Here is a 16,211-nt window from a genome sequence, read left to right as displayed (position 1 = left end):
TCTCAAACTAAAATTCCCACGTGCCTTGAGAAGGAAGGCCCTTTAAACAAATGGGCACGATTTTGATTCTCTCTTCCACGGGAGGAAGCTTATAAAAGGGTTTAGTGGAGTGAAGTGTTATTTTCCAATTGCAGAAAGAGAGTTCTCTTTCCTGCTGGGTGAGGTACCCTGGGTATCCACAGTTAAAAGGCATTGTCAAAAAGAAAAGAAAAAAAAGAAAAACCCTTTCTGTGGTTAGGGAGAAATATTTTCCCTCCCACGCCTGTCTCTTACCAGAGACTCGTTGTACAAGCTTATTGAGCAGACACTGTAAAAAGATGGGCAGGTCACACATAACCAACATGGTTTCCAAAAAAAAAAAAAACCATGCTAGACAAAACTGATGTTCAAAAAATCTGAGTGGGCCAGTCATTGACCAGGGAATGTTTAATGATGGTGGTTAATTTAAATTTCAGGAAAGAGTCTAAGAAAGCAATTTTAGGTTGTCTTAACTGCCCAAATGGAATTTTAAATGAAGGTCTGTAAACTGGAGTTCTGTGGGTATAATCACCAACAAGGAGGGGCCTAGTGCCCCAGTCTCACTGCTTTCAAATTATTATGAAAAGCTAACCAATTTATTTCAGATTAAGCAACATGTAGGTAATATGCAAAACAAAAAAGTTGCTTCTCTGCTTTACGGCAGTGGTTCTAAACTAGGGGCAATCTTGCCTGCTGTGGGGGGTGGGGCACTGGGGAGGCATTTGACAATGTCTGGGGACAATTTTGGTCATTATATCTGGGGCGGAGGATGCTGTGACAGAGGCCTGGGATGCTGCTAAAGAGCTTATACAATATATAGCAAGTCCCCTATATACGAATGAGTTCCATTCCAAGAGTGCATTTGTTTAAGTCCAACTTGTTCACAAGTCCAACAGTGTCCAGGTACCCAATGAACACAATCGGCTGTATAGTACTGTACTGTAATAGGTTTATAATGCTTTTCACACAAATAGTACATAAAAAATATGAACATTTTTAATATTACAGTATAGTACCTTGAAGGCTTCCCTGGTGGTGCAACGGTAAAGAATCTGCCTGCCAATGCAGGAGACATGGGTTTCGATCCCTGGGTCAGGAAGATCCCCTGGAGAGGGAAATGGCAACCCACTCTAGTATTCTTGCTGAGAAATTCCAGGGACAGAAGAGCCTGGTGGGCTATAGAGTCCATGGGGTCACAGGAGAGTCAGACATGACTGAGTGACTGAGTTCTCACACACAATATCTTGAAAAGTACAGCAGTACCAGCTACATCACCGCTGCTTTTATGCTTGCTTCTGGACAGCCCGGGCTTGCATAAAGATGTAGAGTCCTTACTATATTGTACTCTGTACAGTGCTGTACAGCAAAGTATACAAGAGCACAACCACTTTAGAGAATACACGCCAGACATGGGATCCCACGTTTGCATCTTTGAGAGCTTGCAACTTGGAAGGTTTGTATGTAGGGGACTTACTGTAATGCACAAAAGAATGCCATCCCTCCGCCAACAAAGGATTATTTAGCTGAAATACCGAGACTGCCCAGCTTGAGAAACCCTGCTTACAGAAGCATGGGTTTTACACCATTGCAGGGGGGTGGCTGTCTGCAGCTATTTTTTTTTTTTCTGCCTTGATTCTAGATGGGCCATTACCTAGAAGCAGAAAGCTGATAAATCCAGTGCAGCCAACCCTGTGCTGATACGCAGAGGTGTGTTTACAGCAGGCAACTGCTTGTGCTCTGCTGTGGCATAGGGAAACAGAAGTCATATGTGCACAGCAGCCAGCCGGGAGGGGGAGAAGCCGAGGCAGAGAACACAAATCTGTGCTTCCTGGCTTCACTGAAGCAGAGGGACCGCAGCTGCAAACGCCGCTAAACCTTCTCACCGTTGGTGGCAGGAGGTGGGGAGCAACGCTGGGAAAGGCAGGAATCTGCAATCATGCCTTATAGCTGAGATCAAACCCCCGGACAGATCCCAGTAAGACCCGGCCCCCTCCTCCAAATGTGGTGGCAGCCAGGGAATTTGCATCCAGGCACCACTGGGACTAGGGATGCTGTTCCAGAAACGCACGCCCTTAAAAAAAACTGGAACCTATAGTCTCCTCAAGCCCCTTCTCTTATTTCCTACCCGTTACTGTGCTGGTACTGTGTTATCTTTTTAAAAAGGCCATCCTGAAACTTCCTTCTCTTTTAGGGCTGATTTCTTAGAGGTCCCAATGAAAAGAAAGTGCAGTGACTCAGATAGAGTGTGTGAAGCCAGGACACTTGGGAGACTCCTGTTGGGGTGGAGTCTGCCAGAGTCTCCAAGGGTCTCCTCAAAATACAGTGGGCAAAGCCTCGGGGGAGGTGAGCAGGAGGGAAGAAGTCAGTCTCCAAGGAACCTAGGGTTCTTTGAAGGTCTGCACGTCAGAGGCCACTTGGAACAAACGTTCAGACACAAGGCTTTGTTTGGGTCAAGGCCCCCACACCCACTCTGGCGGGCAGTGGTGCTGGCCATATCCATTGCCATCCCCTTGTTCAACCCTTGAGCAGAGCAGGGACACTAACTCGTAGAAATTAACCTGTTTGTGCTAATATTTGCATAGTGTTTCTTTAGTGCTCAAAAGTGCCCAGAAATGGGTATTAATATCTGCATTTTTATGGATAAGGCAACTGGGCTTCAGCAATCTTAAGTACCTCAGCCTGGGAGTCAAAGGCTACATTCTAATCGTGTTGATTCCAGAGGCTATATGCTCTTCCCCAGGAGCAGCATATATGAAGCAGCCGTGGATGAAGGCCCCGGGCCGGGCGCCAGAGAGGGCTCTGGGTCAGCAGAGGGTCACCTGCCTGAGACGGTGTGGGAGGACATGGCTCTCCCAGCCGGTAATAAATCCCCGAGGCCCCTTGGCTTACGGAGATATCCCACGACCCTGTCCTTTTTTCCAAATACAGTGTCTACAACTGTGTGTGTGCATACTGCCACACCTTACCACAAGGGCTGCCCTCAGCACTTTGATACAATCCATTAAGACTGGCCTTTTAGGAGGTCTTTCTCTCTTCAGGGCTGCTCCTGAAGCAATACAAGTCCATGTGAGTTGTGAGGATGAGCCCCCAGGTGCTGTCCCTGGAGTCTTGGGCTTATCTGATGTCTGATCACATGATTAGAGGCTCCAGAGCTGTGAACGTCTGTGCTCACAGAGCTCATCCAGCCAATAAAGCCAGATCAAAAGAGGACGGTGCTCTGTGACAGGCAAACAATATGGGAGATTCGATGTCTCCTTGATGAGAAACCTTTTGTTTCTGTTAAAAATACAACCTTGAGAGAGAATACATATATTCTCAGATCCTTTGAGGATCTCAGATTGCCAGGCCAGCATTATCAGAGGGTTGGAAGTGAAGTGCACAGGGCCTGGGGGTGGCGTGGGGGAGAATTCTGTTTTATCTGCAGTAGAATCAACTCACCAGTGAGATCCTCATAAACCATGAAGAAGCTCACGTTTGCAGAAAAAAGCGAGAGATGTCATCACTGACTCAATGAACATGTGTCTGAGCAAACTCAGGGAGATAGTGAAGAACAGGGAAGTCTGGTGTGCTACAGTCCATGGGGTTGCAAAGAGTCAGACACAACTGAACAACAGCAGCAAAACTTGTGAGGTAAGCATAAGACAAGATGTTCTCTATTTGCATGGCCCATGGGCTTTGAACAACCAACTCTGTACAGGCTTCTACAGCCCCCAATTTTGTGGAACAGATGAATGACTTTGAATGGATTATCACCACATTGCCAATGAATCTCGCTTCCTTAGCTGACTTTTTGGATTAAGGCCAAGGAAGGGATAAGCAGACAGGAAGTCTGGTAACTCAGGTTTTAGTGGAATTGTAGAAGTTTAAGAAAGCCAAAATGACTTCAATTTTTTTCTTTTAAAACTGAGGTGTCTATGGTTAAAACCAAAGCGGGGCGCTTAGCTTGTCTGATGGCATAAAGTAAGAAGCACACTGCCTTCTGCCAGTGAAGACACAACATTTGGCATTTAGAGAAGCTTCACCCTATCACCGAGCAAAATGCCTGGCACAGAGAGAGACGGGAGAATTTTGGAATGAGTGAATGATCTGAACCACACAGTTCAAGTAGGCAGCCTGACCCTTTCTGTTCTTCAGCTATATTTTATGTTAATGATGTTATTGTAAGTACTCTGGGCGGCTCAGCAATCAGCCCGCCATCAGGACTTATCTCCCTCCTTACATTGCTTGCCATTGTTCCCTCCACATGTCTCGGGCATGCCTCATTCTTTGAGGTGTAATTCCTGGAGAGCAACGACGGCATTTTCTACCCCCTGAATCCTCCGTTATACCTATGATTTCAAAGCAGACAGTGCAGCAGAACAGGGAGTGGCGGACTCTTTCTGTAAAAGGTCCATCAGTAAATATAATATTTCAGGCTTTGCGGGCCGTTCTGTGTCAGCTGTACCTCCTCAACCCCGCCAAAGCAGCCACAGACAATACTAAGTGAATGGCTGTGGCCGTGTGCCAATGAAACTTGACTTACAAAAACAGGCGGTGGCTGACTTGGCCCATAGGCCAGCGTTTCCAGTCCCTGGGCCTAAGGAAACAAACGCGCTGGAAAGAACCCTGGATGAAGCTCGAGGCTGAATGCTTGACGTGCCCGCAGCTCAGTTTCTCCATCTGTAAAAGATGCTTCTAGCTTTGAAGTCAATGAGTTGTAAGAGTGGTTTCCAATATTACACTGAAAACACAACATTACCCTTGTTACCCTTCCTCAATTCATGGCGCTCACGGCCAGTACCAGTCTTTGGCTCTGAAACACATCAGTGAGACGCAGGCCAGTAAAACTTTGGTGGGCTAAGAAAATGCTAGAAAGGTGGACAGATGCTCTCACCTCCCCCAAGTAATCCTTTCCTGAAGATAATAGAAAATAGCACAGAAAGAAGCAACTTGCTCAGCATCGCACACACCACTGGCTCTTCAGTTTAAAAAAAAAAAAACAACCCAGGAGGGAGAGATACATGTGTACTTATAGCTGATTCACATTATTGTATGGCAGAAACCAAAGCAGCACTGTAAAGCAATTATCCCCTAATTAAAAATAAATTAAACAGAATCCAGGAATCTTCTCATTCTATCCCACAAATGCCAGCCATTCCAACTTGTTAAACTCAGTAACATCCTTCTTATTCTTTGAAAAATAAACACCTTTCAAAATAAGCTACATGTTCTATTTCAATTGATGTAATTTGTGGTTTGTATTTAAACTGTCAACTACCTCCTAGATGAATATTTACTGAATATTTTAGTTTTTCCACCAGGTAAATACCTAAGCAAACCATCACAACTTGCATGTAATCTCTTAAGTGTATGATGCGTCCCTATTTTGGAGAGATTAAAACATGAGAAAACTGAACTGAAAAATTCAGTTTTTAACAAACCTGGATTCTGGAGTTTACATTTCTATGTGAAACCTAGAACAAATATACTGGGGCTTATCTTGCTTTGGAGTTTTCTCCATCTGGAATGACCTCTTTTCCCTCTAATCTCTACTTGTTCATATTCTAAGCATTCATCTAAGCCCAGCCAAAAGCCAGCTCCCCCGTGAAGGCCTCCTGACACCCCTGCTCTGACCTCTTACAGCATTTAATGGGAGTCCCTGGAAGGTACCATGAGCTGCAGTTTTAGTCAATTGTCTTCAGCTCTTTCGCAACAAAGATCGTGTCTTACAATCTCCTTGAACACCCAACCCCTATGAATGCAGAGCAGCACCATAAACACGGAAGGTGTCCAAAGGCATATCCCCAGGACTGTCTGAGTGGACAAGACCTTACCTTTTCATCCACAGTCACAAGTACTGTTCTTACCCATATTCTCCAGCTACAGTCTCTGTCAGTGGGACACAGCAGCAGGTTTGGTGCCCTCTCAGCTCAGATGGCCAGTGCAAGTCCGATGCATGAAGCAGGGCACTCAAAGCTGGTGCTCTGGGACAACCCAGAGGGATGGGGTGGGGGGTCAGGATGGAGGGGACATATGTATACCTGTGGCCAATTCATGTTGATGTACGGCAAAAACCATCACAATATTGTAATTATCTTCTCAAAATAAATAAATATAAAAAAAAAGCATAAGGAGCTAAGTTTTCTCACCTAAAAGCTGCTTTATAGAGATCTGAAGGGCTTTTATGACTGTTCAGTAATGAAAGGACTTTACATTGTACATAAGAATCACCCAATGAATTCAACTGCCAATAAAAGAATAAATTCCACAAGGATGTGAGCTGTCCAAGAAGATACCAAAATGGGGTGGAGAGACAGGGAGCTCCCAAATGAAACAAAGGAGCCTGGAATTATGATGGGTTCTATTCAGAGGGTCACAGGATTAAGAGTAAATATTAGACCATAGATTTCCCTCTTGTTTCACCCTTCAGAAACACTGCCTTTTGATTATATTAGCTAATCCTGCATTTGGTCATATTACTGAACACGGACATATGGAGATTATGAAATCTGGGAATATACCAACAGAGTAGAACGATTTTTAAGACAGCCATATTAAAAAATTTCTAGACCTACTAAACAAGGGAAAAACAGCTCTAAGTCGAAACAATTTAACTTGACACATGGGTCTTATCTTGGATTCCTAAGAAGTCTGTGGCGAAGACAGCATTACAGAGGAGGTGACAAGACAAATGTGATTAGGAAGTTGGGGGGATGGTGCTAGCAAGGGCTGTCCTGCAGCCACATCGTCCAGCCACTACGTGGCCTCCACTTCTCTGCGCTCAGTTTCCTCCATCGTTTCCCCCGTAAATGATCCCTTCCATACAAAATGAATTCAGCAATGACTAGCTCCTTTTGCAGAGCAGTCCTGAAACAAGTAGCAAGTACCCTCAGAATGTTCAGAACTGCAGTACAGACCATGCAAGAAAAAAAGACAAACACGGCAGATACAGACAAGAAGGGGATGCCTGGAAAGCTCAAAGCAGGTCATTTATATTATTCACAGGAATACACTGACCCCATCCTCTTCCTCCAACTATATGGGAAACGCACATGCTTTGCAGAATAAGCAAAGCTACATTAACCCCTGTTCTTTCTTTTCACAGTTTTTTTTTTTTTTTTCTTTCTCCATCATTAAAAAAACTTTATGTAAAGGTAGACAGAACACTAATGTAAATCTCTGTGCATCCAATACCCAGCCATATAGCCCTTGGGTCATAACTAACCTTATTTTACCCACAGAAGGAAATGGCAACCCACTCCAGTATTCCTGCCTGGGAAATCCCATAGACAGAGGAGCCTGGTGGGCTACGGTCCATGGGATTGCAGAGTTGGACATGACTTAGCAAATGAACCACCACAACTATGCATTCCTCTCTTCCAGCCCTGTGGGATGCTTTTGAATCACATTCCAAGCATAGACCATTTCACTTTTCATAGCTTTTTTTTTTCCTTTTTGAAACATGTAAGTCATAGCTCTTTGTTTTCTTGATTCAACATTCTTGATGTAACTTATTTATAGGGGTAAAACTGAGGTGATACCAGAGGTGCCCTTGGGGCCAGAGAAAAATTTAGAAACAAATGACTCCAATAAAAAAGAGACAGCGAGTCAAGACAGAGGTAAAGTAGCCTTAGGACCTGTGTTATCATGATGTTGTGAGCCCTGCTTCCTCCTGTGGTTCAGCTGGATCTCAGTCCTACAGCATCAGGTCAAGGAGGCAGGAGAATGCCTCACGTTTCCCTGAACAGTCTGACCTCTCTCCTGCCTCCATGTCTCTCTTGCACTGTTCTTTAGTTGCTAAGCTGTGTCTGACTCTTTGCGACCCCCTGGACTGTAGCCCGCCAGGCTCCTCTATCCATGGGATTTCCCATGCAAAAATACTGGAGTGGGTTGCCATTTTCTCCTCCAGGGGAATCTTCCTGACCTAGGGATCAAACCCATGTCTCCTGTGTCTCCAGCACTGTCAGGCAGATTCTTTACCACTGAGCCACCAGGTTAGCCGGTCCTCCCGTTACTGGACCCATAACCACTTTCAACTTGGAGCTATCTTCCTTCCTCAATTCCTCCAGTCAAAATGCTCCTTATTGGGACTTTTCTGGTGGTCCAGTGGCTAAGATTCCACACTCCCAATGCAAGGGGCCTGGGTTCCATCCTTGGTGGGGGAACCAGATCCCACATGCCACAACTACGAGTTTGCATTCCACAACTAAGATCCAGCGCAGTCAAATAAGTAAAATATTAAAAACCTTTCTCTCTGCATTGCATCCACACCACACAATAGGTACTCAATAAATACTTGTGCTTTGACTGAATGGGGCAGAGGGCTTATCTCCTTCTGTCTTATACCTTAGTGGTTTTCACACCTGTCTCTTAGAGTAAATTTTAAATCCCCGAGGAAGTAATTGTGTTTAATCAGCTCTGTGTCCTCTATGTCCTAATGAGTTTATCTGCACACAGTAGGTGCTCAAAAAGTGTCTCGTGACCAGAGAGAAGCTCTAGGAAAAGCCCTAACTTTGCCAAGAGGTGAGAGGATTATAAAAGCTTCTGGAGAATGACTTCATGTAAATTATGGGCACATGAGCCGAAATACCACATGGTGATTTTTTTCACTGGTTTCTCATCTTAGGGAAACAAATTTGGGCTTGTCATCATCAAAGGAAAAGAATTCGGGCGTGGCTTCCTCTGTCCAAATGACCGAACAACACCCTAATCCTACTTTTCTCTCCTGCCTCTTCCCAAGGTGAAGGCTACATGGAGTTACTGCCCAGAGGATGGAAATCCAGGCCCGAATCTGAGACAGAGGTCCTCTGTGCTGTGCCTGCTCATTAATTAGCCACTGGAAACTCCGGGACAGAGCCATTAACATGCTCATAAACCTTTGATTTTAAATGTTTTTGCTTAGCCACAGTCGTAACGTGACTCCCCTTGTAAGCTGGTCGGAGGACATTTGTTTCTTCACATTTCTGAGGCTCATTAACTCCGGCAGCCCAGCGCCTCATTAACTAGCCCACTTAGGGAATTTCGTCTCCTGCTGGCAAAGCCTCCCTCCCCCTGGCCTCCCAGAGCCTCTGGAGGGCACCTAATTGGGACGGCGTGGGGGCTCCTGGGAGGGCGGGGGGCTCACCCACCTGCTATCCTCCCGATGGGCACGGCGTGCTCCTCGGGCGGTGAGACGGAGACCATGATGTGGTTCATGTAGGCCAGGTCCTCCCGATGCGAGAGGTTGATGGGCTTCCCTTCCCGGTGCAGCCCGTCCTCGGAGAGCCGCGGCTGCTTGAAATCCACGGAGTGTCGGGGGTTCAGGATCAGAGGGTGCATGATTGGGCTGGGCATCAGCTGGATGACCCGTGTGCCCTCCTGCCGGGGGCTGGAGGGCCTCGGGTGGGGCTCGGATGACGGTGGGCAGTGGTTGTTCTCCATGGGAGACACTGACAGCGGGTAGGGCTCCTGGTGGTTGTTCTCCTGGTGGAGCCTCGGTCCCTGGGCCCTCTCGGCTGGGGAGAGGCGGCGGATCATGTTGTCCAGGGGGGACCGGAGGGGCCGCTGCTCGGGGTCGGGAGAAGGCCGGTGGTTTGTTGTGATGGGCGACCTGGAACGGTGCAACAGTTCAATGGTGGGAGGGTTCTGGTGTACGTTCTCGGCCGACGGCCTTGAGGTCCTCTGGACACCGTTATCTGTGGGGAAGAGGGAAGGACAGTCAGAGACCCTGATGGATGCTCAGGGGAGGGAACCCCACAGCAGTCCTAAAGGTGACAAGCATGGAGCACGCGCGGGTGTAGGAAGACCCTTTTCCCCCAGATGTGGGGTCTTCTTCCCCGCTTAAAAAAACATTAAATTGCACATACTTGAAATTCTTTTCCTGCCCCTGGAGAAGCTAAGAATGTCTACAAGTATTCCATTTATCACCCATTCGTCGCTTATAAACACAAGGAAGCCACACACTCATTCTTTATTCATTTATCTTTTTGTTACTTGACTCTTTAGTGTGGTTTTTCAGGGCCCTTGAGGGTCTCGAGAGAGAGTCTTTCACCGACTTACATTTTCATAACCCAATTTACATATTCTCTGCTTCCAGGAGTTGTTGCTATTAATGATAAAGATGATGAAAATAATAAAGCAATTACTGTATATTCTATGGATTGGATTATATTGTTTAAAATTTACAACACACCCTGGTGACTCAGATGGTAAAGAATCTGCCTGCAATGCAAGAGACCCCAGGTTTGACCCCTGGATCAGGAAGATCCCCTACAGAAGGGAATGGCAACCCACTCCAGTATTCTTTCCTGGAGAATTCCATGGTTAGAAGAGCCTGGGGGACTACAGTTCATGGAGTCACCACGCATCGGACACAATTGAAGCCACTAATACTTTCACACAAGTAGAGGATGCTACCGTTACTCCTGTTTATAACAGGAGAGAAAAATGGGGGCATAAAGAAGTTGAGCAGGGACTTCCCTGGTAGTCCAGTGGTTAAGAATCTGCCTTGCGCATTGAAACATGTAAAATATCATGTATGAAACGAGATGCCAGTCCAGGTTCGATGCACGATACTGGATGCTTGGGGCTAGTGCACTGGGACGACCCAGAGGGATGGTATGGGGAGGGAGGAGGGAGGAGGGTTCAGGATGGGGAACACATGTATACCTGTGGTGGATTCATTTTGATATTTGGCAAAACTAATACAATATTGTAAAGTTTAAAAATTAAATAAAATTAAAAAAAAAAAAAAAGAATCTGCCTTGCAATGAAGGGGAGAAGGATTTGATCCCTGTCAGGGAACTGTGATTCCGCGTATCACCAGGCAACTAAGCCCGCACGGTCTACAGCCCATGGACCACAAGTTGAGAGCCCGAGCACGCACGGCAAAAGATCCCACATGATGCAATGAAGATCTTGTGTGCCCCAACTAAGACTGACACAGTCAAATAAACAAATATTCTTAAATAAAAAGTTAAGCAATTTGCCCAAGATCACCCAGCCAGACAGACTCCAGTCAGATTCTATAGCCTTATATGTCCATTACAGCGTCTACCTCTCTGCTATGTAGAAACTGGGGGCAGCGGGGGGCAGCGGGGGGTGGGAGGGGGTCATATTAAACCCTGCTCTGAGCAGGCACAGTGGGCCTGATTTACAGAATGACAGTCTTGCACTTTAAAGAACATCTAGGAGCATGTTGTTTCTGAATGCACAGTCCCTACAAATGGTCAGACAGGTAGAGTACAGGAGGAAGAGTGGACCCCTGATGATAGATGACTCCACCCTATCCCACCGAACTCTCCAGCTGGAGACGTTTGAGCAAAGACAACATCAGGAGTGTATACAGCTCAGTGGCAGAAGTAGCTCCATGGGCTGGGATGAGGGAGGGACCAGAAAACACGTGGCTTTAGGAGGCCCTGTTCTTAACAGGGTCAGAAGTGCAGACATCTGCCTACAGACACGGAGCTTTCTCCAGAGTCCCCCACTCATCTCAGTGAGGTTTCTCTGGCCACATCTATTCCCAGAGCTGTTTCACCAAAAGCATGCATATACCTGCAGGTCCTTGTTCTGGTCAAAGACTTGTCCATGGTTCTAAGTAAAGCAAGACAAAGTCATCTCCTTTCACCATGACGTTAGTATCTATATGAAGAACATATAAAGGGGATCTGGGAATCTGATAGGGTTAGCACACAAGAGTCAAAGGTGATGGTTTCTTAACACAGGGATAACAGGAAAATGGGGACTCCACTAGATCTCACCAATCATATGAGATGGTGAACAAAAGGAATATTGTTCATGATCGTCTGCCTGAAGGCAAAGGGCTTACTTTGTAATCACTATATAACATGCTGCTATGAAAGTGCTTAATCACTGGACTGGCTTCCCAGGTGGTTCAGTGGTGGTTCAGCCTGCAACGCAGGAGATGCCAGAAATACAGGTTTGATCCCTGGGTCAGGAAGATCCCTTGGAGGAAGAAATGGCAACCCACTCCAATATTTTTCCCTGGAGAATCCCATGGGCAGAGAAGCCTGGCAGGCTACAGTCCATAAAGTCACAAAGAGTTGGACATGGTTAAGGGTCCACACAATCATTGGAATAGCTACCAATAGAAGACTGATTTAACAAATGAGAGTCTCTCTCTAAATGATGAAGGATACACAGCTATAAAATGGAATGAGGAGTACCTTGATGTTGTGCTAAGGACCAGTCTCCAGGCTCTATGGTTAGATAAGTAAAGTACGGTGAAGTACTACGGTATGCTATCATTTTTCTCCTCATAAAGAGGATTCCAGTTTCAATAATGGCAGAGTGACTTGTAGCAGACTAACTTTCCTGTGTGTCTGGATAAAATGTATTTATAAAAGTTATTGAGAGACTTCCTTGGTGGTTCAGTGGTTAAGACTCAGTGCTTCCAATGCAGGGGGTATGGATTCAATCCCTGGTCAGGGAACTAAGATCCCACATGCTTTGAGGTGTGGCCAAAAAAAAAAGTTATTGAGGGGATTTTAGTCTTGCAAGAAAGGAACTGTCCAGAGTGAGATCCAGATTTATACAGCTTTCACCCAGACAGTAAAGAATCTACCTGCAATGTGGGAGAACTGGGTTTGATGCCTGGGTTGGGAAGATCCCCTGGAGAAGGGAATAGCTACCCACTCAGCAGTATTCTGGCCTGGAGAATTCCATGGACAGAGGAGCCTGGTGGGCTACAGTCTTATGGGTTGAAAAGAATCGGACGTGACTCAGTGACTCACTTTTTCACCCAGAGTGACCTCCCCAGTCCATGTAGTCTGGGGCAGCTAGAAAAAGAACAGAAAGTTGCTTGAGATGCCAGGGAGTAGAGTATGAATCTACCAGAAGGGGGAAAAAAAAAAAAAACAACCTGAGTGAGAAAATTTCCATAAAGAAGGGAGCCTCAGAAGGAGTAGCCACTAACGGGCACATAAAATTCTCCCAAATCCTTAACATGTGCTCCCGAACAGCAATGTGCAGGGGAAACTCCAAGGAGCTCAATGAAAGGGAACGGCTGTATGGTTTAAAGACATGAGCAGAAATTTCAGCTGCTGGTCACAGTACTAGAGGTAGAGTTCAGAGTTGGAGATCTATCAAGGAAGACTCTGAAAACACCTCAGGCTATTTATTACCCCAGAATGGTCATACCTTTGGAGTAAGGACTAGTGCTCTAGGAAAAAGGGATCTGCCTGAGGACTTAAGGTAAAACTGAAGTAGATGTTCCCTAGCCAATTATAAAATCTAGCCTCCACAAAACCAAAGTGATCAGCCAGTTATTTAACTGCCTGCTAGCAGAAAAATCAACACTCTTCAGGGGAATATAACATAATCCAGAGTCTCTATAACTAATATTAAGTATCCACTAAAGATTTCCTAGACATGTAAAGAAACATAAAAATATGACCCATATTCAAGAGGGAAGGCAGGCAATAGAAATAGACTCAGATAATCTAGATACTGGAAGGAGCAAATAAGAACTTTAAAGTAGCTATTATAAATAAGTTCAAGTACTTAAAGATGATGGTGGTAATGACTGATAACAGATGAAGATCATCAGAAGAGAAAAGGAAACTCTCAAAAAAGGTTTTTGAACTGAAAAATACAGTACTTGAAATACTGGACTGGACAGACTTAGCAGATGGGAGATGGGTTAGCAAATATGAAAACAGATCAATAAAGATTAAAGACAAAGAAATAGATCTTCAGAGACCTGTGGGAACAGTATGAAATGGTCTAAAAGAGATGTAATTGGAGTTCAAGAAAGTGAGAATTTTTTTTTTTTTTAATGGAGGAGGGTTTTTACCTCCCACCAACACATTGGACAGGGAGGCCTGGCGTGCTGCGATTCATGGGGTTGCAAGGAGTTGGACACGACTGAACCGAACTGAACACATTCTTAAAAACTGTATTATTTTAAAGCAAATTAGAGATTCTGATGGTGGTGGTTTAGTTGCTAAGTTGTGTTTGAGTCTTGTGACTCTATGGACTGTAGCCTGCCAGGCTCCTCTGTCCATGGGATTTCCTAGGCAAGAACACTGGAGTAGATTGCCATTTCTTTCTCCAGGGGATCTTCCCTACCCAGGGATTGAACCCACATCTCCTGCATTGGCAGGCAGATTCTTTACCACTGAGCCACCAGGGAAGCCCCAGAAATTCTGATATCCTACCCTAAATACTTATGTGCTCATCTAAGAAAATGAGATGATTTTCCTGCACAGTCACTGTAACATTGTCAAACAAGGAAAAACAAAGAATGAGGCAAAAAAAAAAAAAAAAAGAAGAAGAAGAAATAATGGCCAAACTGTCCTCAATTTGTTAACAGCAGCAGCAATAGACAAACTTAAAGATCCAAGAAGCTCAGCAAATTCCAAATAGGATAAATACAAAGAAAGCCACATCCAGGCACACAAACTGCTGAAAACCAAAAATAAACAGAAAATTTTGAAAGCAACCAGAGAGAAAATACACAGGGGGAAAGTTATACTAACTATGGCTCACTTCTTTTTTAAACACCTAGAAAGACAGTGTGCAAGCGTGTGCACAAGAAAAATAAGGACAGACTTCCCTGGTGGTGCAGTAGCTAAGACTCTCTGCTCCCAAGGCAGGGGGCCTGAATTTGATCCCTGGTCAGGGAACTAGACCCCACATGCTGCAACCAAAGAGTGTGCATGCCTCAGCTAAGACCCAGTGCTGCCAAATAAATAGATAATAAAAAACAAAATATTAGAAAAGATATGGCTGGAGACCTATAGATTGAAAGAGACTCAAGAAACACGTCAACTGTTTGCAATGAACAAACAGATCCTTGCTTAGATTGTGATTCAAACCAACTGTAAAAACATTTATGCAATAGCTGGAAAAATGTGACATTAAGAAAATAGCTGATGATACTGAGGAACTATTAGTTTTCAGGTGATATGATGGCTCAGTGGTTATGATTTTACAAAGGAATTAAAGTGCTTAATCAACCTTGCAAGGGTACAGGCTGGGATGACAAGTCCTAACTTCCTCACTTTAATCTCAGTGCAGACAAAAGCTTACAGGACACTGATTAGCCCAGGGAGTTAACTTTAATGGCTGAAATTATTAGTATGACAGAAATGACCTGCAATCATCTGGGAATGAGGCAAATTTTTCTTTTCATAGCTAATATAGATCTCAATTCTGCATCCACAAAAATGAATTTCTCTTTTGTCCACGTCACAGAATATCATCACTGTAAGCAATATTTAAGACAGTTACATTTTGAAGTTTCATATATTTTATTCTAAATGCCATTTATAGAATGTCTCCCTTTCCTTAAAAGCTTATTAAGGTTTAAAAATACTTAAGGATGATGAAGACCATGTACCGAGAAATCCTATTTCCTGAATCCATTTCCTGTCTTACAAATTTCAAAATGGACACAGGCTTTGGCCAGCAGCCTGGTTACCTGCAGGTTTTCTTTGATGTCCCAGGCGTCAAGGCTCAGTGGATGGGTGTGCACTTGGGGCAAGCCTTAGGAAGTCTGGGAGGACTATGAGAGGAAGAACTTTTCATGCCAAGGGTAAAAGAGGAACTGATGTAATGTCCTGGAGAGATTTCACTCTCTGTTCCTGCCCAGATTTTGGGAACAATGAGGGAGGGAGACAGTGCTCTGGCTTATCCAACTCTGATGTTACTTTTGACTCAGGATCTGGGCAGAAACAGGACTTGGATGGGCTTGATTTATTTATTTCTCTGCAGACACCACTGAAAGAGGAAGTACTTGATGAAGTTGATAACATTAACTGTGGAGAACTGGAACAGAGGGTATTTAATTCCAGGCTCCTGGTGGTCTGGGTACAAGCACTGTCAAGGCTGAAAGGTCTGCAATGAGCCCTTCCAAGCTTTGTTTCAGTTTGCAAAAAGCACGCGCCCACGTATGGAGAGGGCTCTGATGTTGCTACCCTGCTGCCTCTGTTATTATAAGTTGGCAGCAGGGTATGGAAACTTATGAGACCAGAGCCGCCAGGCAGAGAAGCTCCGGACACAGGAAATGCACTCAGCGGACAGTGGGTGCATTAAATCCCCTAGATGTAGGAGTCTTCTGTCTAAAACAAGAAGATGTTTTTTTGGTCTGGCCTTGATGTCTGGGTTTGTTCTTGGTGAACTGCCCAGCTGGAAAACTGGGAAATTATCCACATTGCCCTTGGTCTGAAGGTCTTGATACAGTAGGGAAACGTACAAGGAAGAGAGAGGAAAGG

The 16,211-nt window shown here is 45.0% G+C and overlaps 1 protein-coding gene across 3 annotated transcripts in view; it reads right to left on the bottom strand.

Moving 5' to 3' along the window:
- ETV6 (ETS variant transcription factor 6) overlaps positions 1-16,211 on the bottom strand; it is a 289,205-nt gene that overhangs the window by 14,347 nt on the left and 258,647 nt on the right. For all 3 annotated transcript variants that reach the window (XM_070371102.1, XM_005890040.3, XM_070371103.1), the window contains one exon: positions 9,126-9,671. In XM_070371102.1, the coding sequence (XP_070227203.1) occupies positions 9,126-9,671 (546 nt within the window). The remainder of the gene's footprint in view (positions 1-9,125; positions 9,672-16,211) is intronic.

Source organism: Bos mutus, chromosome 5 (genome assembly GCF_027580195.1).
Source record: "Bos mutus isolate GX-2022 chromosome 5, NWIPB_WYAK_1.1, whole genome shotgun sequence".
NCBI classification, from domain to species: domain Eukaryota; kingdom Metazoa; phylum Chordata; class Mammalia; order Artiodactyla; family Bovidae; genus Bos; species Bos mutus.
Note: the sequence above shows the minus strand (reverse complement) of the source record. Positions and strands in the feature narration are given on the sequence as shown.